At 45.0% G+C, this 25,774-nt stretch overlaps 3 protein-coding genes across 5 annotated transcripts; 2 read left to right on the top strand and 1 right to left on the bottom strand.

Moving 5' to 3' along the window:
• Positions 1-770: 770 nt before the first annotated feature.
• On the bottom strand, positions 771-9,674 carry LRRC41 (leucine rich repeat containing 41). Of its 2 annotated transcripts, XM_053392529.1 has the most exons (10): positions 9,443-9,674; positions 9,149-9,235; positions 7,486-7,556; positions 5,177-6,374; positions 4,177-4,428; positions 3,445-3,609; positions 3,101-3,199; positions 2,515-2,637; positions 1,399-1,474; positions 771-1,039 (listed from the first exon to the last, which is right to left on the bottom strand). In XM_053392529.1, exons 1-10 carry the CDS (start codon positions 9,552-9,554, stop codon positions 805-807), a joined length of 2,418 nt encoding a protein of 805 aa, XP_053248504.1. In that variant the 5' UTR covers positions 9,555-9,674; the 3' UTR covers positions 771-804. The 2 variants fall into 2 exon arrangements, with proteins under 2 accessions (XP_053248504.1, XP_053248505.1); XM_053392530.1 differs by lacking the exons at positions 9,149-9,235; positions 9,443-9,674 and adding an exon at positions 8,768-8,905.
• Positions 9,675-9,738: 64 nt separating this feature from the next.
• Positions 9,739-15,859, top strand: LOC128415833 (cytochrome b-c1 complex subunit 6, mitochondrial). Of its 2 annotated transcripts, XM_053392557.1 has the most exons (4): positions 9,739-9,986; positions 11,553-11,579; positions 14,384-14,545; positions 15,593-15,859. In XM_053392557.1, the coding sequence occupies exons 1-4, from the start codon at positions 9,936-9,938 to the stop codon at positions 15,623-15,625; spliced, it is 273 nt and encodes a 90-aa protein (XP_053248532.1). In that variant the 5' UTR covers positions 9,739-9,935; the 3' UTR covers positions 15,626-15,859. The 2 variants fall into 2 exon arrangements, with proteins under 2 accessions (XP_053248532.1, XP_053248533.1); XM_053392558.1 differs by lacking the exon at positions 11,553-11,579.
• Positions 15,860-17,910: 2,051 nt separating this feature from the next.
• On the top strand, positions 17,911-23,935 carry NSUN4 (NOP2/Sun RNA methyltransferase 4). The gene is made up of 6 exons (XM_053392540.1): positions 17,911-18,337; positions 19,278-19,681; positions 20,475-20,629; positions 21,370-21,524; positions 22,526-22,650; positions 23,260-23,935. The coding sequence occupies exons 1-6, from the start codon at positions 18,071-18,073 to the stop codon at positions 23,534-23,536; spliced, it is 1,383 nt and encodes a 460-aa protein (XP_053248515.1). The 5' UTR covers positions 17,911-18,070; the 3' UTR covers positions 23,537-23,935.
• Positions 23,936-25,774: the final 1,839 nt, after the last annotated feature.

Genomic DNA, 25,774 nt, shown 5'->3' with positions numbered 1-25,774 from the left:
ATGAAGCTTATGTAACGGTAATTTTAGGGGTGATTGTTATAAATGGAAGTGTTCAGTCTTCCTTTGCATACCTAGTCATGGCTGAAACCTTGACCTCTGAGGTTCAGGGGAAGTCATAACACTGCAATCCTGTTCATGTCTCCTCAGAAGTGCTGAGTTCACTGGGACTTATATAAAAAGGTAAAGGTACCCCTGACTATTAGGTCCAGTCGCGGACGACTCTGGGGTTGCAGTGCTCATCTCGCTCTATAGCCGAGGGAGCTGGAATTTGTCCGCAGACAGCTTCCAGCATGGGGCCAGCATGGCTAAGCCGCTTGTGGCAAACCAGAGCAGCGCACGGAAACGCCGTTTACCTTCCTGCCGGAGTGGTACCTATTTATCTACTTGCACTTGACGTACTTTCGAACTGCTAGGTTGGCAGGAGCAGGGACCGAGCAATGGGAGCTCACCCTTAAACAGGGATTCGAACTGCCGACGTTCTGATCGGCAAACCCTAGGCTCTGTGGTTTAGACCACAGCGTCCCCCACGGGACTTATAAAGGAGTAAGTAATCAGAAGATGGCAACTGAATACACTCTGGCAAACAGTACCACTCTTTTTATAATATTGATATTTTATTGCAACCCATTTCCCATAATTCACTTAAGCCATTTAAGCATTCTGTTATTATTTTCCCTAGCTGACACTGACTATAAAAATGTGTGTTCGTACTCAAGTAAGCCCAGTTTCGGTTGCGCCTGTCTAGAAAAAACAGGAAAACTGAATCCTGGTAAATTGATTAGGCAGCTTTATTAGTAGATAAGTTCACATCACACTGATATAGTCAGCCAAGGCCTGAGATGAATCCCAAGTGTCGCTGACTATGCTGCACATAGCTTTTAGCCGCCAAAGAGCCTCTTGAGCAGTTACGGTATCTTGGTCCAGCCAGTTCTGATAGAGGCACAGCTTGGTGAATTTGATTTGTTCTCCACGTTGGGCTATGTAATTCTCCAGCTTCTTGGCAAACTCCAGGAGTCCAGCAGGTTTGATACAGTTAGAGCTGTAGGAAAATAGGGTTAGACTAGTCCATTGCTGTTTGCAGATGACATTTGTATAGAATAATGGTTCTTCTCCCATCACAGTAACTACACTAAGAAAACACTTGGTTTCATATTACTATGAATTAGACATTAAACAATTAAATTGTTCAAGTACTCAAGTATAAATACTTCCCAGCATCAGCTTCAGAAAAGTATACTAGGAAGAGTCATTTTCCTTGGAAATTGACACCTTTCTTTAAAAGTAATTGGTGAATGAATGAAAATACAATTGCGCATTGGATCCTAGTACAGACATACCACTCTTTCCCCCATGCCCCCTCCCCAATAGGGCTTTGTGTTCAGAGGAAGTGGAACCTACCTTAAATCCAGATGACAGATGGAAGATGATGAATCTTCAGAAAAAATATCAGCCAATGCAACAAGCCTGTGATTTCCTAATAATGAGAGGTGGAAGAAAACCAACTACGAATCTTAGGGGATATATAAAGCACATAATTGCAAGTGGTAAATGGTGAAGCCATAGTAAAGCAGCAGCACTCAGGCCTGGTCTACTCATGCAGCATAATGAGGTGCCATAGTAGACTGCATCCCTTCAGGCAGGAGATTAGGAATTTACAATTCTTAATATTCTGCCATGGAAACATGGTAATAAACCCCCATTACATTGGTGATTAAAGTTCTGACCCAGCTTGTTCCTTGCCATGCAGGGTTTTAAAATGAGGCTCCTATGTGCAATCTGAAGTGGTGCAACCCATTCTACCACTCTTTGAAGAATGAAGTTGGATTCGATATTCTGGCAGTGGCTTATATTCCTTACATAGCTACCTAAGCACTGAATGCTTAATCTCATGCAAGGAGAGAACACATACTTACCTTTGGCAGTCATTTGCAAAGTCTCAGTGCAAGTTAGTGTATTCTTAATCCTCTCTATTTCAAACGATCAAGGCCAGTAAAGCGTGGCTTTCCATTAGCCTTCTATAGTGCCCTGAAAGGGTGCAGTAGTGAGTCTAATACTTCTCATGAAGCATGGCTCCTCCTGTGACCAGTGAAGCAGCTGTTTACACCACTGAGTTCTTCCACTTATTTCTGCTGCATGTGTAGGCTAACTTTACAGCAGACATAATTCAGCACCAATTCTGTTTCAGATCATTCTGAAACTAGACAATGATTTAAGCATGCAACATAAAAGCCCCCACATATTGAAGGATTTAGCATTCAGGAACCAAATTAGGTGGCTAGTTGGACAGGTGAACTGGAAAAGGACAAAAATTGCCCTGGGCAACCTTTACCTTAGTGTGGCCTGAATTTTAGTAAGCAAGAGGCTACATGTGTCAAAAAATAGTTGTGCCTGAAATCCTCAGCCTATGCCAGTTGGGCTTGAAGGGCAGGGGACAAAAGTACCAACATTCTTGATAGCATAGCATCCCTCCCCAGAAAGGTGGAGGAAGCATTCTAGGATAGTTGCTGTACATACCCAGCCTATTTCCAGGTAGTCTGAGGCTCTTCAGTGTTGAGTTCTTCTTCACGGCGTTTATTATTTCAGACAGGAGCTCAGCAGTGCAGTTTTCGAACAGCCGACAGAATGAAAAGGTGATTTCTATTGCAAGAGAAAAATGAAGATGTTCCTCCTGTCTATGGTTTGAAATTGGATTCACTGCATGCATAGCCCAATGAAGGCAACACCCCTGAAAGCACAGTGATAATCCAGTAAGGAGACTTAAGGATATACTAATGGACAGTGTATATAAGCACGCTTTTCCTTTCTCTAAGCTTTACACCCCTTCTGAATACACCTCCTTAGGTGTGAAGTAACTTTCCCGTCACAATGTGCTAGCTTTCTTTTTCTGACACCACTCAACCTCCATCAGGTAGAGCTATATGGAGAATGAGGCAAAATCCAGCTCTTCACAAAACTATTAAATTGAAACGACACAGTTTTTGAAACAGGATGACCACAAAACTTACAGGCCTCTGCAGAAATCTCCTCCTTGACTTCCTGCAACTGTGGTCGCTGATAAGAGCCAATACCAGTTTGGAGAAGGCAAGTGCATTTAATATACCTTGAAGAATGGGATCCTGTAGCAGGAGGAGGACTTCTTTTGAGTGGCCAGAAAGGTTGACATCATGAAAGCTTAGCTTCTTCAGGCTTGGGCTGTTCTCTGCAAGAGAAACGGGATCTTAAGAGAAAAAACATGGAGCCCCCTGCTACTTACAGTTTTTCTGTTCAGTAGCATGTATGCTGAAAATCTTGAAAAGAATATTTTAGACTTGTTTAGCTCTGCCTGCAGTTCACACAATAATCTTGTATGCCTCGCTGACTGAGGGCCAATGATGTTATTATCTCCTGGCAAATTGCTACCATTGCTGAGCAGCTGTGGAAAGGGCAAAATTGCTTCCATCATACCTTTGAGTGCCTGTAGGAGAAGCCCAACTTCTTGAGGACAGGAAATTGCAACGCTGTCTAGAGAGAGGCTCTGGAGAGACCTTGAGGCCTTCAACACAGGCACCAGGAGACTTGTCTGAAGAGGCTCTCTAGGGAATCTGATTTCAAGGTGTTCCAAATGGCTCTCTAGATTGGGGGGGACGGACAACAACAATAGTATGATTTGATTAAAGTAGGAAGTAATGAATTAAGGCACATAAAGTGAGGGGAAGAGGGAGAACGCAAGCTGGCTTTTTCCTGAGCCACCATTTTGAAGCAGTGGTGAGGAACCTGTCCACATGTTTTTGGACTACAACAACATTATATCTGACCATTGGCCATGCTGGCTGGGACTGATGGGATTTGAAATGAACCTGGTAAGAAGACTTAGAATCAGATTCCAAATCAGGCTGCATCACTAACATCATTCACTTACTCTAGCAGGCCAAGGTGTTCTATCTCAGCAGTTGTACCAAAACAATCAGGAGCTGTTTGCATCCACTGCATTGACTGTGCAGACAGTACAAAAATGAAATGCTTTGCTGCTCTTTGAGAGGGCAGGAGCCTCCTTAAAAAGAGGCTGCAAGATAAGCAGCAAATTTGAAGTGACTAGGCGGCCACTGCAGTGCATAAATGAAAAATTAAATGATCTCACATATGCAGGAAAGGAAAGCGAATAATAAAACGTTTGTCTGGAACTGGCCAGTGTATTACCTGGAATCTCTTCTTCAAAGGGTGATGAGTCCCAGCTCTCTTCCGGCCTGCCCCGCTCTGTCGCGGTTTTGAGATCAAAGCTGACCAAGAGGGTCTGAAGCAACGGCACAGCACTCAGGAAAGCATGAACAAGATTCATGCAGGGGACATGCGAAAACATGTCACTGATGCGCACCACACGGAGGCGGTAATCACTGTGGCGAGACAGGGCCCGGAGCCCAGAGAGGATACTGAAGACGCCGGGGCCTAGGCCTGGAAAACACATTTTAAGAGGCAGGAATAGGCAGTGAAAACACACAGCAAGATTATTACGTCACATATTACCCCCTGAAGGTTCTTGTGGTCCTTAAGCCCCCCATTCCCAAAACTGTCATTAAAAAGAATGGAGTATTGACTACTCCAGTGAGTCTCCTGCTATGATGCCATGAAGTAAAAAGGGGTTTTGTGTTTCTCAAGCTTCCCATTTTCTATTTTTAGAAAGTTATTTAAAAAAATAATAGGGTTTTGTTTTTTTACTGATTACTCCTGTAGGTACCCCACTATGATATTTGATTCCAAAAAGTTTTTCACGCCCCTACAAGGCCTCACCCATATCTGTCCATTAACTTTTGTAAACTGCTTTGAGGTTTTCATTCTACAACCCGTGCTGCATAATTTTAAAGAAATGAATAGATAAAAATATATTATTATTATTATTATTATTATTATTATTATTATTATTATATCTGAATTTATTCATGAATGATACAAAACTATTTAAAACAGGATAGAAAAACTGGTGTGGAAGTCTTTAGGAAAGGAGCCTTGTGAAATGAAGTTGTCGCCATGCCCCCCTTTACACTTGGCTTACATTTTGATACACCCTGAACTATGGATCAATGTGGCTCTCGAAAGAAAGAAAGAAAGAAAGAAAGAAAGAAAGAAAGAAAGAAAGAAAGAAAGAAAGCTGCCTCTGCTTTGCTAAAAACACGGGAAGACAAATGTTTGGTTTCTCACTCACCATTCAAAGACAGAACAAGCTTTTCTAAAGATACCCAAGAGCTCAGCAGGTTCCCCAGCATCTGGCATGTATTCCTGGTCAGAGAGATGGAGAACACTTCCAGCGTGGACACACTTCGGAAATGACCCGTTGTTTTCAGAGAAGGCACCCCAGCAGATCGGGTTCCCTCTGTGCAAACCGTACCAGAACTACTGGCAGCCTCTTCTGAGAGACGGGAACAGCTAGCAAGGCTTTCTTCCTCCTTGGCATTCCTTCTTTCGCTACACGGTGTATTCTCCTCCTCTTCCCTCGCAATCGCAAAGACAAAGTCGTAAAGGTCTTCTGACTCTGCAGGGACTTTGCTGCTCCTCTGATGGCAGCTGCGCTTTTTTGCTGTTACAGCTTTACGCCTCTTTTGAGATTTTTCCAAAGTAGGGACATCTTGAAATGTCTTTGCTGGGATAAAAGTGACAGATCCCTCTTCAGCACTATAACTTTCTGAACATGAGCTCTGCTGCATTTTGCTTTGCCTAGAATTGCAACCCAATCTGCATCCCACTGGGGCTTTTAGTGTTTTGCTGCTAATTCTGGCCAATTCTACTGCATTCTGAAAGCCCAGAAGAGATTCTTGAGGCACACTAGGTAACAGTTTCTCATTCCTCAGATCACTATTATTATGCTGGCCACTGACTGAACTCTGAAATAGCTGCCTTGCACCCCAAGGCTCTTCATCTAGCTTTTGGCTCTGGTCAACACATTTCTCTCTGCACAGATGGCAAAGGTTTTCTTGGTCCAGCAGTGTTTTTCCAGGGTGCCAAACCCCAGCACTCATTTTCAGAATGAGGGCTAAAAGTGCTGGGTCAGGGTCAGGCCAAGAATACATAGAGAGGTGGTTCACAGCCCCATGATGAATTAGGCGATGAAGGAACGAACTCAACTGTTGCCTAGTAGACAGACTGGAGGAGAGAAGGTGACGGAATGTCAGGGATGTGAGGGAGACAGCCAAGTTTTCTAGGACGCTCTGATTGTGTTTGGCCATCAGCTCTGACACTCCCTCAAGCATGTTGTAGATGGTAAGCTGGGTAACATGCCGCGAAGTGTGCAGCAGGGGCAAAAAGGAAGGGTCACTTAGGCGCTGGTGTAAAGACACATCCAGGATGCCACGGAGCACATTTGAGAAGAAAGTTTCAATGAACTTCTTCCTCCAACACTTGATGCTCTGCAATCAAATTGAACCAAACTGTGATAAATTCATTGCACCACAGTGTCTTACATCACAGTTCCTGCTGATGTGCATACTAAAGGTAGGGGGGTCATGTGATGGTATACATAGGGGGGAAATCCCTGAAGATGGAAAACACTCAAGCCTGAGAAAAAGCTATGCTCAAATTCTTCTCCCTGACATCTAATTATCTGTGGGTGAGGATGTTTTTGTATGGAGGAGCATTCATTCTAGTCTGAAGTAGTGTAGCCTAGGTACAGGTTTACTACTTCAGTGAGAACCTCATATTATTTACAGGACACAGGAAATCTTATTAAGCATTTTAAAGTAAAAACAAAATGGAATATAAGACCTAGATTTACAGGAGTGCCTGTAAATCACATTCTCACTGCAGTTAGGTTACAAAATTGTGTGAGCTTCTGACAGTCCAAACCATACATTAATTTTGTAGTAATTAAAAGGCAACAGAGATCCTGGGCTCCTAATAATCTTAGTAAACAAATTGCATGTGTTCATCAAACCCTTCTCTTTAATTCCTTAGTGTGAACCCAACTTGAGAGCCTAACTTCTCGTTTGCTTTCCACAAACTGGAACTATCTATTGTAGGGGCGGGGATCTTCTGACCTGGGCCCAGATGTGCCTCCCCATCCCACTTAATTTCATGCAGCCAGCAGACATTTCCAGGGAACTCCTCCCCTGTCCCCATACCTTCCAGCAACCACATCCAACACACCCTGCCCTGCTGGCCTTTTCCTTGGGGAATGGCCACCAAAAATAGCTGCCAGTTGGGTGCTGCCGCTGGCAGGTGCTCCAGGTACCAACCCTCCTCTTCCTAATTATCCTGCTCTAGTGAAAATATTGCCAGTGGCATGTGGCCCCTGGAAGATTGTCTACAGCAGAATGTGGTCCTTGGACTGAAAAGGTTCCCCACCCCTGGTTTAGATTGCATTCCCATTTACACATATTTTGGAGTAAGTCTAATTGAAACTAGTTAAGATTGATCCAAAACATCATCACAGTTGGCAGATATAAAATCCATTTAGCCTTGAAGGTGGAAAACCTGGTTGTCTCAGGTATGTCAGCTTTGTAGTTTGCCTCCATAACCTACCTCTAATCTAGAAGGTCTTGTTTTCATTATGTCAAACCAGAGCTTGCACCATATAGGTTGGGTTGAGAGACCTGAGGAAACATAACACATACTTTAAAAAATTGAATATTAAAATGTAAATCTATACCGTTAATTATACGCATACAGGTAAAATTTATAACTAATCACACCTAACTTGTAACATAATTAAAGCAAGCATTCCATCTCTGATGAAAGCACCAGATTTCAGAATAGCTGAAGCTGCAAATTCAGTGTCAAAACTAGGCTTCAAATGTAAACACTGAGACTTGAAATTATTGCATAGGGTTTTTCGTTTATTATAGAAGTTATCTGTTAGGTTATTCCATTTTGCACACAGGAACCCTATGCTGAAATGACATGTACTCAATCCAACAAGCCCTCAGTCAAACTGAGATGAGAATCAAGACAGGCTTCACGTTAAAGTGCATTATGCACTCCTTAAGAATCATTATCTGGATACTTTAAAGGGTGTATCTTGAAAAGTGGATTTATTAAATTATAATAGGAATATCTTGATTTCTTCAGCAAAGGTTACAAAATTGTAAGGGAGCTCATGATCTAGGCCAATCTCCTAACATCTCCTGTTGCAACAATTCCCAAAATCCAACTGAAATAAATTTGGCAGCAGCATGAAACTATATTACTTGATATCTGCCCTTGTCCTATGAAGCTCAGACTAACCTTTTAACCTGAGAAGATGGTGAGGTTGAGAGAATGACTAGTCCACTGCCAACCTGTGACCATGGATTTGGACATGGTTTTAGTTGGAATATAGGATATGAAGCTGCCATATATAGATTTAGGCCTTTCATTTTTCTAGCTCAGTATAGCCTATAAAATGCCTGACACCAACTCTCTGAAACTCTGGTTTCAGAAAGCTGGTGCCAATCATTTTATAGGCTATACTGAGCTAGAAAAATACCGTAGCTCTGGTTTCAGAGAGCAGCATTTTCTAACCCTATGTTGTTGCCAGGTCTGAATCTGGGACCTTCTGTATATGCTCAACCCTGAGATAGTAGGAACGTTAATCCCTTCATTACTGTACTTCTTGAGTTCTTAAACTAAAGTATTGTATGTTGTCTGCTGCTCAAAAGGTTCTGATAAAGCTCTTAAATACCATAAAAAATAATAGCTAAAAACTATGTGCTGAAACCCATCTGCTTTTGATCAGTGTAGCTTATTTGCGCTGTTGAATTCAGTAAGTATATTGCCTGAAGCTGCAATCCTATGCCCTTATGCTGTGATCCTAACCCCCACTTACCTGAAAGTATGCTCCAGTGAATTCAGTAAGTTTACTTCTGAGTAGACCTAGGATTCTGATGTTGCTTGGGAGCAAGCCTCCCCGAAATCAGTAGAGCAGACTTCAGAGTAAACATGCACAGGATATGCAGTTCAACACATTTTACCCTTGTCAAGAATGGGAAAAAAACACTTGACCCAGTTTATTGACATCAGGGCAACAGACACTTGGGAATATGGAGAGCAAGGATTTGTCTCAACCACAAAATGAATTAAGCACACTTGGTGAAGTGTGAACAAAATAAACTTTTTAAATGCACCAGAGAGAAACTAGGATAGCAGACAACAGTTTGCTAGCACTATTGTATCCCCGCCTGTCCTCCAGACCAGCAAAGTAGCTCACCCTTTTTCACAGCGGTCTCCTCAATTCGCTCCAGGTAGTAGATGTTAAGCAGAGGCAAGATTCCTTGAAGTATCGGACCTGGAAGTGCTTTTGCGGGGAGAAATCAAGAGAAATCTGAATTTCAGTTAGAGAAAGGAGGGGTTTCAGGTGACGCGGCCTATTTAGAGTGCCTCGATTCCTGGCGTCCTTTAGGGTAGACCCTCACATTTAAGAGCGCTAACAAAGTAACTGCCCGTAAATCCTAATTCAGGAGAGATCAGAGCCGGTCCCAGTGGCTCCCTTTCCCCTTCTTACCCCAAACCTCTCTCTCCACGCGTCCCATGGCGGAGCTGACTGCCGCCGCGCTGAGCTCAAACAGGCTGAGGGGGCTCCGATCAGAGATCTCTTCCGCAGACTTGGCCTCCATACTGTTCAGGCTCCTGGTCTACTCAGCGAGAACAGGGATGGGCTACGCCATCTTGGGAAGGTCACTCATTGTTATGCAGACGTATGATGCTGCCATACTGAGCGGGTCGACTGTTTCCCCGCCCCTCCTCCTCCCTCCTCCCCTCGGCGCCATTTTAGCGGAACTGGCGGCGGCCATCTTGGTAGAGTCACGAAAAGCAATGTGTACGCCGGAGGACGACGCCGCCACCCCGCCCGCGTACGTCGAGAAAGGGAGCCATCTGAAGAAGGTCGTCGCCGTCGGAAAGCGCGCTGTGAGTGGGCGGGATTTCCGCCGAGGTTGCGGGTGACCCTTCGGCGTCCTTCTGGGGAAGCGGAGCCAGCTTGAGGGAGATTTGCGGCGATGGGGCGGCAGGATGAGAAGGCGCTGGAGGGCCGGAGCGGGGACCCCGAGGTGAGCGCAGCCCGGGAGCCGGCGAGGCGAAGCATCTTTGCTTTGGCCTCCGGGATGGTGTGCTTTCCCTCCCCTTCCTTCCAGCCTCCCCACCGCTGGGCCTCCCTCTCTTCCCTCCGGGTTTCTTTTCCTTTTCGTTTCTTCTCCTCACAAAGCGACCGTTGGAGACCTGCTCAGAGCTTAGGCCCAGAACGCACTTACCCGGGAGCAAGCGCCGCCGAACGCAATGGGACTTGCTTCCGAGTTGACGCTTATGGTCCTGCCCTGTCAATGGGCCTTCCTCCTTCCACTGTCCGAGTGCCGTAGCGGGTGGGGTAGAAACAGCCGTGGGCGAGATGCCTCCCTCGCCACCGGCTTCTGGGTTTTCCAGAGCTGACCCACGACTGGAGGCAGAATTTCAGTCTTCGTTGTGTCTCCTGTCGGCGCTCCCCTGCTTTCTTCCTGATACTCGCAGGTTAATCTCTCTCTCTCGTGCCAGAGGCCCTCTTTTTATTAATCCTTCCCCCCCCCCTTGATCCTTCCCTTCTCCGAGTCATTTTTCCTCCTCGCATCTTGCTTGTTCTCATTTATTTATATTTATTTGTCACCATCATAACAGATAGCGCCAAATATCTGTTCTCCGTTGCCAAAAGAAGCCCAGAATGGAGTACAGTGAAAATTAAAACTTAACAGGTTTTCATTAAGGTCCTGACTTACGTGTGTGTACGTGCACGCACACACACATGTTCTGCTCTTCAAGTAAGAGATCAGCGGTTTCTACCCCTTCTTTTTAATAAGTGGACTCTGCCAGAGGTTTGCTGTTTAATATATGTGTTCTGCCCAGTGCCTGATGTAATATTCTGGTTGCAAATATTAAGTGTTATACAGCTGCTGTTCTTTTCAGCATTGTTACAGTTTATATCTTGAATTCCACTATAACTGTTTTTGTATGCTTGTTGTGTCTGACTGTCCTTTATTTATCCTGTCCCATATTATGTTGCTTCACAATATGTTCAGTATACTGCTGCTTCTGACTCTCCCATCAGTCTTTACCACATCCGTTTCTCAGTTTGTTCTACCCATATCTAAGAGGCTTTCTTAAATAAGGCTTAGCCTTATTTCCATTCTGCTCCTTGACACCCACCCTTGTCAGGATATCTCCAGTGCCTGAAGAGCTGGAGCATTTCCCATGAGTTTTGATCTGGTTCTAGTTAAGCCATAATTTCCCCATAGCATTGGGGGCCTGTTTCCACAACAATACTGTGGTCACTATACCTCTTGCCACCAAGTCCCTAACAGGTTAGAAAGATGCCTAGTGAAAGGTTTAAAGTCCAGCCTGTTAAAATGTACATATACATTGGTTTTGAATATCAGTTTGAAGGGACCCTTTTAAATAAATATCTAGGAATAACAAGACATTTTTGTTATAACAGACATATATGTGTGTTATGAAAGAGAAGTTGTACAGTACTACATAGCGGAAATGCAAATAAGTGGGATTGGTTTTGATATGGTTAAGTATACTCTTATTATGGAAATATCATGACACTTACGAGTCTATTCTTATTTTCTTGCATCTCTGTCCAGGAGGAGGAGGAGGAAGAAGAACTTGTGGTAGGTAAACTTTATTATAATGACAATGGGGAAAGATTACCGTATTTTTCGCACCATAGGACGCACTTTTTCCCTCCTAAAAAGCAAGGGAAAATGTGTGTGCGTCCTATGGAGCGAATGCAGGCTTTCGCTGAAGCCTGGAAAGTGAGAGGGGTCGGTGCGCACCGACCCCTCTCGCTCTCCAGGCTTCAGGAAGCTATCCGCTAGCCGTGGGAGACCCAGCTCTCCCACGGCTAGCGGAGCGCTGCATTAATCCCGAAGCTTGGGGCGTGCGGAGCTCAGCGCGCCCCAAGCTTCTGGGTGCCGGCAAGGTCTCCGCTAGCCGTCTAGACCTTGCCGGCACCCAGAAGCTTGGGGCGCGCTGAGTTCCGCAGCCCCAAGCTTCGGGATTAGCGCTCCGCTAGCCTTGTCTAGGCTGCGGATAGCAGCCTGCTTCCCGGAGCGTCGGGCGCCCTGAAAGCAGAGCGCCCGGCGCTTTGGGAACACATCCGCAGCCTAGGCAACCCTGCGGGAGGTCCCGCAGGGATGTCTAGGCTGCGGATAGCAGCCTGCTTCCCGGAGCGTCGGGCGCCCTGAAAGCAGAGCGCCCGGCGCTTCGGGAACACATCCGCAGCCTAGGCAACCCTGCGGGAGGTCCCGCAGGGATGTCTAGGCTGCGGATAGCAGCCTGCTTCCCAGAGCGTCGGGCGCCCTGAAAGCAGAGCGCCCGGCGCTTCGGGAACACATCCGCAGCCTAGGCAACCCTGCGGGAGGTCCCGCAGGGATGTCTAGGCTGCGGATAGCAGCCTGCTTCCCGGAGCGTCGGGCACCCTGAAAGCAGAGCGCCCGGCGCTTCGGGAACACATCCGCAGCCTAGGCAACCCTGCGGGAGGGGCGCCCTGAAGCAGAGCGCCCCTCACGCCGGGCATACATCCGCAGCGTGGGGAGCCCTGCAGGAGTTCCCCGCAAGGCTTCCCAAGCTGCGGATAGCAGCCTGCCGCCCGGCGGGCAGGGCGCCCCTCACGCCAGGCAGACATCCGCAGCGTGGGGAGCCCTGCAGGAGTTCTCCGCAAGGCTCCCCAAGCTGCGGATAGCAGCCTGCCGCCCGGCGGGCAGGGCGCCCTGAAGCAGAGCGCCCCTCACGCCGGGCAGACATCTGCAGCGTGGGGAGCCCTGCAGGAGTTCCCCGCAAGGCTCCCCAAGCTGCGGATAGCAGCCTGCCGCCCGGCGGGCAGGGCGCCCTGAAGCAGAGCGCCCCGCGCGCCAGGCAGACATCAGCCAGCCCCACAAGCTTGGGGGACAGCAGGGAGGCGCAGCGCCACTATCCCGCTGTTCCTCGACCTGGTTCGGTTTCCCTGACCTGCTTTTGGGGGGGAAATAAAGGGAATGTTTTTTCCCTTTATTTCCCCCCAAAAAAACTAGGTGCGCCCTATGGTCCGGTGCGTCCAATCGTGCGAAAAATACGGTAATCCTTTGAGAGCAGCAGACTTCTTAAACCCTAGTCCATAAAATGTCCTATTTGTATTTAGAGAACCAGGGAAAGTTACAAAAGGCTGAGGGTAGGGAAGTACAGGCATACCTTGTTTTATTGAGATTTGCTTTATTGCGTCTCACAGATACTGTTCCTTATGAGGACCTGGGTGCAGCTGCAGGCAGCCTGACCACTTCCAGGGGAAGGAAGCCCCCTGATGACCTTCTTCAGGCCACAGGAGTGGACCTAGCTAGGGCTGGAACTGAGGTTTCCCCCCCTCCTGCTCCTGCAGTCAGGGGGGACATGGCTTAATAGGCTACAGTATAGTGGAAACATAACTTTTATATACACTTGAGAAACAAATGGTTTTGTGTGACTCACTTTATTGCGATATTTGCTTTATTGTGGTGATCTGGAACTGAACCTGCACTATCTCCAAGGTATGCCTGTACTTTGGTTCAGAACTGAAAGTGCATTAGTTAAGTTTTAATACATAGCTACTTTGCTGTAGAAAGGTTATTTGCATCACATTTTGCCATACAGAAAGTGCCATTCACATCCTGTCTGTCTTCAGGATCATAATGTTTAATAAGTGATACTTATAGTGACAACTTAAATAGTTTTGAATATCTCTGGAGTCCCACAACAGTTTCTTCATATGTATACTTACTGGCATAGGAGTACATATTGATTCTGGCAAACTTGGGTGTAGCTTGCTTGCTTTCCCAACAGTATATAACTTTTACCTAGGCACTGATAAGTCACAAAATGATAAATCAATACACAAATTGTGTTTGTCAAGTGTGATACAAGTGCTGTTTCTTCTCCATATCTATTTTGAACCTTTTATATATTGAGATGTGGTGTAGTACTGCATCATAGGCTTTCCCTACTTTCAAATACTGCAGTTTAGGAGGATATTTTTCAAACACCCACAACTTGGTTTTGTATGTAACTTAGCCATAACATTTCCCCCACAGTCTAGCGCAAGAATGAAAGCCATCTGGATTAGCATCCATATACAGGTTCTGTACCTCATTTAAGTTAGGCTTGATTCACATGCTCCTTATTTATAATCCTGTTGTGGCTCTTGGTTCTACCTTAGAAAAATGATTGTAATTTACCTGACTGTAACAGTAAAGTTGGAAGTGTAGAGGTAGAATCTTTTGACAACAGGGCTGTTAATGCCTGGAATTTTAGATCTCATCATTTGTATGCTTGTCATTATCATCTATCCAGGACAAGTTATAGCAAGCTTTTATATTCTAGCTTGTGGTGGTAAAGTTGAACCTCTCTCTTAGCAATCGCTCATTTGCATTAACTGTGCCTATTTTATATCTTCCTTTTTGTCCAGGATCCTTTAACTACTCTAAGGGAGCATTGTGAACAGATTGAGAAATGTGTGAAAGCTCGGGAACGTTTAGAGGAGTGTAATGCTCGAGTGTCATCCAAGTCCAATACAGAGGAGAAGTGTACAGAGGAACTCTTTGACTTCTTGCATGCTAGAGACCATTGTGTAAGTTTGTCTCAGAGTAATTTCTAAGTGTGAACAGTATTTTGTGGCCAAATACCTTATTTCTCCAGTGTTGAGCCACAGACACTTTATTGAACATCAATATAGATTGAATAACTGAATTGAAGTACTATTTTGACATTTATCTTGTGGGTGTGGAATTACACTGTCAGCTTTATAAATTAGTTTTTTAGAAGTATTATTATTAATGATTTCATTTCCACACAGCTTTATATTTTAAAGGAAAAATCTCAAAAGCGGTTTACACCGCATTAAAACATCAAATAAAACAATCCAGAATAAAACATTACTGAAGAAGGTCAAATATAAAGTATACATTCAAAGCAACATTACGAAGAGGAAACTAAGATATTATCTTTTTAATATTCTTTATTAAAAATATAAAGAATTATAAGACAAAAGAAAAACTAGAAAAAAAGAAAACATAAACTTACAAGATTTTTATAACAATATCCTAAAATAGTATCTTAAAAAAATTCAAAATAAAACATTACAAAGGAGTGTTGCGTAATAACGATGCAGAGGTTTGTGAAATATTGGCTTGTTGCTTCTAAAGTACATTTTTCTGTAACCAGCTTTCTTGATTGTAAGTAGGCAAGAATATATTGTGCAAGAATGCAGTTGGTTCCCAGAGGGAGCAAAACAGTAGCCCTCCTCAGGTGTTATACTGAATAAAACATGTGCTAGCTTTGCCCTCCATTCCATTTGATTGCCTGTGGGAGTTGAAAGATAAATTCCTGAAGTGTGGAGCCTTTTGCACTGTGTGCATTTTAGAACACTAGTTTTCCATGGTTCTGAAATGTGTGTGGAGTCTCGACAAGCACAGGAGGCTCCCTGTTTCAAAAGTTCACCCTCCCCAAATTGGTGGGAGATGGGAAAAGTTAAGGGACAGAGCTAGTACATTCATTCCAGCTTCTACCATCACATATTTCTCTTGGGTATAATGCCTAAAGAAGGCTATTAGGACTAATGTATGTGTTGCTAAAGAAGCTCCTGTTAATTTAATTTGTTCATCTTTTGGTTTTTCAGGTGGCTCATAAACTCTTCAGCAAATTGAAATAAATGTTAATATAAGCCTGTGTCGTCCTCATGCATAGCTGATGAAAACCTGAGTGTTCAGTTTGAGTAAACATGCAGCTCTGCACATGTGATATGAAAGTGAATGCAACTAGCTCTGTGGTAAATCTGGGAGAATTTAAGAGTTGCCATCAGGATACATCTGTTATGTAGAAGATTTGTGGCTGCTTAACAAAGTGTTTCTGTAGACTTCTGATATTAAAGATATTTCCTGTCAAATGTGAAAATGTTTGCTTGTTATGACAGCCAAGACATCTTAGCATGCTCTGAAGTTAAACATAAAAAATTAGGCAATTTAGTAATGCAAAGGATCCATTTTTTCATGACATTGAAAACTTTAAATTGCATATAGATCTTCAGAAAACAGCAACTAATATCCTTAATAGTAACTGTGAGGGTGAAACCAAAGAGGTGGTCAGAACAGTATGTATAGTATAGGTGAAAGAAATATTGGAAAGGATGTAGGTGGTTAGGTAGGTTGTGTGTGTGGACAGTATGTGGTTTTAGGGTCCTAAACAATATATTCCTGTGTGTGCTGCTGGCTACCTCCTCTTTCCAAAATGTCCATTTCTTTCAATAATATGCATCTTCCTATTCTTTTATAAAGATAGAATCCAAAATTTAGAAGAGATTGCAGATTAGAAGAGATCATGTAGATATGTTTACATAATAATAATATGAGCGGAACCTTTCTTAGTGAGATATATTTTTAAATGGCATTCTGTCTACATAGTCACACATGTAACCTGAAAGCTTATATGTAATCTTTCCCATGCTACACATGGTGCCTATGTGGTGTCTATCCCAGCTGTATTTGCAGCTGTGTTCGCCTGTACAGCTGGAGACATTCCTATACCAACTTCAAACTTACATTGAACGAATCTTAGGAAGGAAAGAACTCCCCACTGTGGAAGATGGACGCAGAATCAAATCAGCTGAGTTCCTACACTAGCTGCTTTTATTTCAAACAATTCTGATGACCATGGTACCAAGTTTGCAACATGTTCAGGCAAGCTACTAAGGCTTATTTTGTCATTTTGTACCATGGGCCCCCATTTTCCTTTCTTAACATCAGAGCTACAGTCTCATCAGTGTCAGGCCTTTTCTTACGATCTGGTCAGGTTTCAGCCGTATCTGAAGTAAGAGCACCTCTGAAGAGTCCTTAGCAACGCCACACGGACCTCTGGAATGGCAGGAGTGTGTGAGGGGAGGGAAGCTGATCAGAAGCCAGTTTAACAACCTAGTGTCTGCCTGACCTGCAGACATCTTGACACAAACTGGGAGAAACTTCAGCCACTAATTTTTGAATGTCAGACAACTGCTAAAAAGGATAGGTGTCCTAATGTGAGGTAACAATATCCTACGGAAAACCTCTAGGGTAGATTTCCACTTTGAGAACACAGATTCCTGAAGGTGTGATTGTTTCATGTGAGAGACCAGTGAATTGCCTTTTAATGGCAGATATACAGTAGTACCTCTGGTTACAAACGCTTCATGTTACGAGCTCCGCTAACCCGGAAGTAGCTGCTCCTGGTTGCAAACTTTGCCCCAGGATGCGAACAGAAATCCTGTGCCTCCAGTGGGAGGCCCCATTAATAAAGCACGCCTCAGGATAAGAACGGTTTCAGCTTAAGAACAGACCTCCAGAACGAATTAAGTTCATAACCAGAGGTACCACTGTACTTTAGGACAGTCTTCCTCAACATTGGGTCCCCTCCAGATGGACTACATCCATCAGCCCTGGCTACTCAAGGACATACCTCACCAGGGTAGCTTGCAGGGTCTTTTAAAATCACACAGTAGGAATTTGCTTTAAACTAACGAAGAGTTAAATGTCATAAACAAACTTGGGTTACCTTACATATCAATTCAGCACTGAAAATATCAATTCAGCTGATGAGCCAACATTCCATGTTTGTGACTGCTCTATTATGGGCACTATACACATCACACACAACTTCATGGTGTAGCCCCACAGTGCTAGCAAGCTGAAATTGGGAAGAAAAAACGAGCTCCTCATTTGGTTTTCACATAATTGAAGAGCAGGTGCAGACCCGTGTGCTACTGCAGAAATGGAAAACTTGCGTCTCTAGGCTCTGTCACCCTAAACTTGCTGGACCAAAGGCACCTGGCTGGTGCCTACCAGATGTTTTGGACTACAGCTCCCATCATCCTCTGCCCTTGGCCATGGTGCCTAGGCTAATGGGAGTTACCGTGAAAGGCACCTCGTCGGCTGCCCCTGCTGCAGACCTAGGCCACTGACCGTGCGTGCTGGGGGTCCCACCCAGAAGGCCTGGACCACAGGTTCCCCATGCCTGTGCTAGAGGTAGCAAGACGTTGTAACCTGTGCCCGAAACGACCTGCTTGGAATGAAACCTCCGGCGGCACGCGTCTCGGCAAAAGCGAATTCTCCAATACCTTCCGCGGTACATGCCTGGCGCAAAATGCACGAGGCTCCGGCAACCCGGCGTCCACCGGAAAAGATGCCCGCTCCGCCCCGACGCTTGGCAGAAGAGGAGGAGGAGCTTCTGCGTCGGCTGGCCTCATTGGCGCTGGAGCCGAGCGATGGCGGCTGCACGCACTGCAAGCGGGAAGGGGCTGCTGCTGCAGCTGCTGCGAAAAGAGGCGGCTTTGCCGACGGTCCCGTCCTTCGCCTTCGTTCCTCGTCGGCACCGACACGCGCAAAAGAAGAAATGGGTGAGGCGCGAGGGACGCGGACCCCGACCCACAGCTCCTGCGGCGCCCTCCCATTCCCAGCCCAGTGAAGCCCCAAAGGACACCCCGCCCCGTGCCCTTCAGCGGGTCCCCGCTGCGTTGCCTCCTCCGCCCCCCGTGTTTTTATTACCCACCCCGATCTCCGTCCAGTCCTCGGCACTTTGTCCTGGCTCTGAAATCCGGCCTCTCTCTCCCGCCTCGCTTGCCGTGGCCTCTGTTACGTGAATTAAGTTAGCGCAGAAGGGCGTGTTTGCCTGGCCCTTTTAGAGAAGGCTTCTTGGTAGGAGCCCATTCTCTAGAGCAGGGTTTCCCAAACTTGGCACTCCACCTGGTTTTGGACTACAACTCCCATCATCCCTAGGTAGCAGGGCCAGTGGTCTGGGATGATGGGAATTGTAGTCCAAAGCCCAAGTTTGGGAAACCCTGCTCTAGATAGGGATGTTGCACTCCAGCTGCCATTGGCCCCCAGCCTGCATTGTTCCTTGAGTTGTAGTTTTCCTTCTTCTGTTCCTCACACACAGTTGTGACAGACAGCTTCGAGGCTGTTGCAAAATATGGCCTTTCACCTGAACAAATAGCTTAGTTTGTATGAGTTACTTTCAGGTACAGAATATGGACCTCCTGATGGTAGAACCCTTGGACCCCTTCTCACATAGAGTGTGTGTGCCCATAAGAAGGGAGCTGTTCCCTGCTGGTGCTATCTCATGGGGATGTGGGTGGAGGATGTTGTATGGGTCGGTCCCTGATGTCAGGATGGGTAGGAAATGCCAGCGACATTGGCCCTGGTCTTTGATTTCACTATGCACTCATACATCCAAGCACTGTAGGGCCACATCATGGTAAAGAGGTGGGTGGTGCATGTAATGCCCAAACATTATCAGCACTAATATTTTACCTGTTTCACATTTTCATCCGTGCAAAGGCATCCACCACTCCTCGCGTGCCTTGCACCAGACGGGCTCTGCGGGTCTTCGACATGACCTATGGTGTGCAGTTTGGCAGCCTCTGGCCCTCGATCCGCATCGGTCTTCTCTCGGAGCAAAAATATGGAGCTCTTATCAACAATTACTGTGACGCACAGAAGGTCACCCAGGAACTGGAAGAAATGCAGGCAGCGGATTTCATCTGGGAATCTGGAAAAGTAGAGCAGGACCTGGATTCTGCAGTTGAGCAAGGTGCCAGTGAGCCTGACTCATCCTCAGAAACTCAGACTGAACCCTCTGAGCCCCAAGCGCAACCTCCTCATTCTCCTTTCATATCCATCAGTCCCAACATAAAATGTTACACATTCCCCAAAGGAGATATCAGCCTTTTTCATCCAGCCAGGTACATAGCTGATTTTGGGTGAGGAGGTGGGTGTTGGGGTGCTCTTCACCATTTGTAAGATAAAAATAATTGCATTGGGCAGAATCCAACTTAGCCCATGGATTTCTTCTTGTTCATTGAAATGTTCTCCTCCCCACCCCCCTAAATCTGTTCTGGGGTTCTCACAATCCTCCGGAGTAGATTTGGGGAAGCGTCAGGACAGAAGGGTGGGGATGGGGAGTCCTGTTACACAAGTGGAACTCCTTATTCTGATGGGCAGCAGTAATTGAATACTGCCCATTACTTGCAAACTTCTAAAATACCTGATTGCTGCCAATGACAACAAGTGGATCTTTTGCCTCTCTTTCAGTTGTTAAGGTGCTTAGTTGTTGCTTCTTAACTTTTTTCACTTAGTAAAGCTGAGTATAGGGACAGTCTTCTCTCCCATGAAAATATGGAATAGATGGAAGGGAAGCTAGATGGTGTCAAAGCCCCTGGTATTATATTGTGCTCTTACTGGCAGAACCCCACCATGCACGGGTGCGTGAGCATGAATGTTATATGCCTTATACTGAGTTAGACGTTGGTCCATCTATCTCAGTATTGCCTACACTGACTGGCAGCAGCTCTCCATCATTTGTCTTTCCCAGCTCTACCTAGACATTCAAGCTAGAACTATTTGCATGAAGAGCGTATGCTCCATAGTTGAGCTGCAGCCCTTCCATACTGCCAGTGCATTTTAAGTGGGAATTAATTGAGGCTCAAATTTCCTGTGCCTGCCATGCTAAACTTCATCTGTTCCCTTTTTTCATAGACCAGACATGTTAGGAGTTCTGGGCTATTATCTTCTGGATGCTGCATCCATCTTGCCCGTCTTGGCTCTCAATGTGCAGCCTGGCAACCTGGTCCTTGACCTTTGCGCAGCACCAGGTGGAAAGATGCTGGCCCTTCTACAGACTGGATGTTGTCGTAAGTAGAATTCTTCTGCTGCAGGTGGTGCTCAAATGGTGTAGACAGGACCAGTTAGTGAAAACTGTTTTTACTACATCTATCTGGAAAGAGTTGAAAGGATAAGATAGTCCGGTGTGATGCATCATGTTTGCTTCTGCTTGTGGTGCAGTGCAATTTTGATTACACAGGTTACTCTCCAGAAGGCCGTCTCAGGGAAGGTAGCAGGACATTTTCTCTGGCCTATTCCAGCTCCAACAGCTCCTTCTCTCTCTGTAGAGCAGGAGTGGCAAGAGCGCCACATTCACCCTTGGCCAACTCTCCAGGCCCCGCATGCCAAGAGTGCGTGTGACCCACACTCTTGTGCACGCACACAGAGGGCACACACATATTCAAGGCACACACGATCACATGCCCACCCAGCACTATGTTTGCATTAAACATATAAAAGATAATTTCCTATTATATGTCAACATGGGGCGATTCTCTCATTCCCCCAGCATCCCAGATGTCTATGTGGTGGCGGAGTATGGCTAGTTGTTAATCCTGACAATAAAAAAAATACTTTTGTGGGGGGAATGTGTGTGTGTGTGTGTACACATATGCTCATTCACACACTGCCAAAACTGATTGGGTCTTCTTTTAAGGAGGTTGGCAACATATTCATCGTTTCTCAGTCATGTGCAAATTTTGGTTTGTTGATTTGGAGCCTCTGATAATCTCTCTGCCCTTGGTGTATGCTGTTGTTGTTCTTTCATTAGGACAGCTGGCCGCCAATGACCTCTCTGTTTCCCGCACTCGTCGGCTGCATCAAATTCTCCATAGCTACCTTCCGGAAGAGCTCAGCGAGATAGTGAGGATTACATCATGGGATGGAAGGAAGTGGGGTGAACTGGAGATGAATACTTACGATAGGGTAAGCATTGCTGTAGATAATGTTACTGGGAGTAACCCATTAGAAGAGCACCAGCAGGCGCCTGCGCTATTGAACATATGATCTCTTCCATTCCCTCCTCACTTGTACAGAGTGCAGATTGCTCCTTTAGAATATATTTGCACCTTGCGGGGGGAGGATCGTGACAGTGGATGATACTGAACTTAGTCATATTGAGAGTGGACCCCCTGAAATCAATGGACTCGGAGTTAATACTTTGTTGAATATTATCTGGTGTGTCTATAGCCAAGATGTGCTTTCTGCCACATCTGATAACTCCTTTACTGGTAACGTATGTAACTTTGGTTCAGAGAGTCCAGCTGAAGTGCATTTCTATTGTAAACACCCAGCCATTAAAAATAATGATTCCCAAGCCTTTTCCTTGATGTAGGAAAATAATAATTTTAGTTATCAGAGTGTGTAGTTCCGGGATACTTTGAACGTCATATTTTTACTTCCCATCTTTCCTCTAAGGCAGGCATGGCCAAGCTTGGCCCTCCAGCTGTTTTGGGACTACAATTCCCATCATCCCTGACCACTGGTCCTGTTAGCTAGGGATGATGGGCGTTGTAGTCCCAAAACAGTTGGAGGGCCAAGTTGGGCCATACTTGCTCTAAGGAGTTCAAGGTGGTGTATATGGTTTCTCCTCACAACCCTGTGAGGGTAGACAGCAAGATGGTGACTAGAGGCTAAACTTGCCCAGGCAGTTTCATGATTGAGTGTGGATTTGAACCTGGGTTTCCTTTGGTTTTAGTCCAGTACTCTAACCTCTACACCACAATGGCTGTATGAGTATTACATGCAAGAGGCTTAAGAACAGTTGCAGTTGTGAATGGCAGGAGATGGCCTCCAAGATATCATCCAGTAGTGCCTTAATGAGCCTGATGAGAAGCTGTGTGATATGGGACAAGCTGTGTGGGAGGGCACAAACAGGTAAAAGTTCACTGAGTTTAATTGGAATATTTGCCCTCTATCCCATTCAGGTGCTCGTGGATGTACCATGCACAAATGACCGTCACTCAGTCGTAGAAGAGGACAACAATATGTTCAATCAAATGAGAAAGGGGGAGCGTCAGATGTTGCCAATGCTCCAGGTGGAGCTGCTTGTGTAAGTGATCCTGACCTTATGTGATACATGTTAACTTTTGAGCTACACCAGGGTTTCACATTAGGGCTTTATTAAATCATTCACAGCATTGCAAATGAGTCCACAAAACTCTACAAAAGTGCTCGTCTGCCTGCCATCCTGCCCACATACAAATGTGTAAGGCTCTTGTGGCTTAAAAGACAATGGGTTGCTTTTAACTAAGTTTTACTTGGAGTAGACTCATTTAAATTCATTGCTATTATTGTCTTAGGCCCATTAATTTCAGCGGGTCTGCTCTGAGTAGGTTAATTAAATATGATTCAAAGGATCCAACTTCCGTAATGCTTCCTTGCCTACTCTTCTGGAGGTGATTTGCTGACTAGAAAAATATTTCTTTAAAAACCTGGAGTTCTAGCCAAATTGGAACCCTTACTTTAATGTACTTATCCAGTAATCTCCTCCTGCTAAGGTAGATTCTCCTAAGTCTATTCCAAAGTATGATGGTTGTTTTCAGCTGGAGCTCTTTTAAAAATTGTTGGGTAATTATTCTGTACGTTGTCTTGTGAAGTTGATGTGCCTTGAGATGTGAATCTTTAAATAAATAAAAAGTTCTTTCTGTTCCTTTCCCAGGGCTGGGATACTTGCTGCCAAGCCAGGGGGAGACGTCGTGTACTCAACATGCTCCTTGTCTCAGCTCCAGAATGAGTACGTGGTTGAGAGAGCTGTGGAGCTACTAGCAATCCAACATGACATTAGCATCCAGGTTGAAGACTTGAGCTGTTTTCGAAAGCGGTTCCAGAACACATTTTCATTCTATCCTGACTGCAGACTTGGGGAACTCATCCTTCCCCATCTCACAGCTAACTTTGGACCCATGTATTTTTGCAAATTGCACAGATTGAATTAGAATGGGCATGGCACAGCACGAAAAGTGACCTGGGATATTTCCAACTTCCCTTTGACACCTGTCTTTTTGAATAAAGACTATGCTGCAGCTTGCAATAAAAAACAGCATTTTGCTTAATTGACCCCACACCTGTGTGCAATTAAAAAAAACCCCACATTAATCACTGTAGTTGCTACCAAACAAACTCTTCACTCCACAGTTGGGTGGAAGTCATGTGTACATGCCTTTGATGTGTGCAACTATCATTGAATACCACTCATGATTTCTGTCAAGTATATTGGCTGAATAGGAATTTTTTTTTTACATAAGCCCATATGCTGCAAGTGGAATGTCAGCCACTCAAGAGATAGAAGAATGTGATCCCAAAAGCACAGAATAAAAAAGTGCAAAAATTGTAAACTTTTTTCTATTTGCATACTTTACAGAAACTTCGCAGGAGGAGGAAGTCTAGAGTGCACCTTGCAGAGTTCCTCTTGCATATTAGACATTTGGAGTATTAGACATTGTTGGAGTGTCCATTTTCTAAATGTTCGCTAAACTTTTCTGACAACTGTCCATAATGACTTAATAGGCTGCTCAACCGCCACTTAAGACCTTTGGAACCAATGGCTACTGCAGGAAAGAGGTTATATACATGATGTGATTGGAATCTTAGACATGGCTGCTTGAAACTGTCATCTGGTGGATGGCATAATATAATTGCACCATCAAATTTATTGCATGTATTTTCAGAGGAAAGTCCTCCAGCCTCCCCGGGAGTTCAGGCTGGTGCTGTTCATACTAGAGAGGCTGGAAGAAGCAGTGCATTGCTGGCAGGCTTGCCCATGTATTTCTCAGCATGGGACTGGACTGGTTTGGACATGACTGAAGCATCGAGTGTGTGTGTGCGTGTGTGTGGGGTTCTTAGCCAAGTTTTGTTTCAAAATTTAGCAGCTAGACAGGATAAGATTCCTGTTTTTTAATCTGTCCAGCCATCAGCCTGTTTTGTTATTTAGGGGTCAGTGAGACGTAATAATTTTTCCTTGAAATAATTTTTCCATTCTTAACTATTATTATTTTGACCTCTGATCAAGGTGAGGGTGGATGTTGGTTGCTAGACAATGGAAGTGTGACTCAAACCAGGAATACAGTGGTACCTCGGGTTGAGAACTTAATTTGTTCTGGAGGTTCGTTCTTAACCTAAAACTGTTCTTAACCTGAGGAGGTACCACTTTAGCTAATGGGGCCTTGCACTGCCGGAGCACAATTTCTGTTCTCATCCTGAAGCAAAGTTCTTAACCTGAGGTACTATTTCTGGGTTAGCGGAGTCTGTAACCGGAAGCGTCTGTAACCCGAGGTACCACTGTATAACCTTTTGGTGGACATTTCTTTAAAAGGCTGGGTTACAAAGATAAAACAATGGTATATTAAAATGTTAGTTCTAGTACACATTGTGCTTTTACAAACATATTACTTTGAAAGTGTTTTTGATGGAATCCAAGACATGTTGAAAACCAGAAAGCGGCAATCAGATGCCAGGGGGGAAAAATGTAAAGTGGTTAATTAGCATGCTTTCAGCTTTCATGTATTCTTGGTGCGTATCTTTTTGGCAGAATTCAGCATGCTGTGTTTGGAAGTGTAGAGGGGCTGCATTATGTGGATTATACACACAACCCAGTGGTTTCCAATTAGTGGTCTACAGACCCTAGGGGTCTGTTGCACCATTCACATAAGAAAAGCTACCAATAGAAATATATATTTTTTCAAAGTCCATGGCTTGGCTTTTGAAAAACGGGGTCCACAGTACTTAGCTGATCAGGAACCACTGCTATACACACCTGTGAAGTTCACTTTACCACTGTACATCGTAGACCATGGGTAGGCAAACTAAGGCCCAGGGACCAGATCCAGCCCAATTGCCTTCTAAATCCAGCCCACAGACAGTCCTGGAATCAGCATGATTTTATATGAGTACAATGTGTCCTTTTATTTAAAATGCATTTCTGGGTTATTTGCAGGGCCTGCCTGCTGTTTTTACATGAGTAGAATGTGTGCTTTTATTTAAAATGCATCTCTGGATTATTTGTGGGGCATAGGAATTCGTTCATCCCCCCCCCCCAAATATAGTCCAGCCCCCCACAATGTCTGAGGGATAGTGGACCGGCCCCCTGCTGAAAGAGTGTGCTGACCCCTGTCGTAGACCTTACCTCTAGGATGCATAGGATATCTACATAGCTGGGGAAAGTTAGATGATCAAAA

This window comes from Podarcis raffonei, chromosome 6, assembly GCF_027172205.1.
Source record: "Podarcis raffonei isolate rPodRaf1 chromosome 6, rPodRaf1.pri, whole genome shotgun sequence".
Taxonomy (NCBI): Eukaryota; Metazoa; Chordata; class Lepidosauria; order Squamata; family Lacertidae; genus Podarcis; species Podarcis raffonei.
The sequence above is the reverse complement of the archived record's forward strand: the minus strand, read 5'-3'. Positions and strand labels throughout refer to the sequence as shown.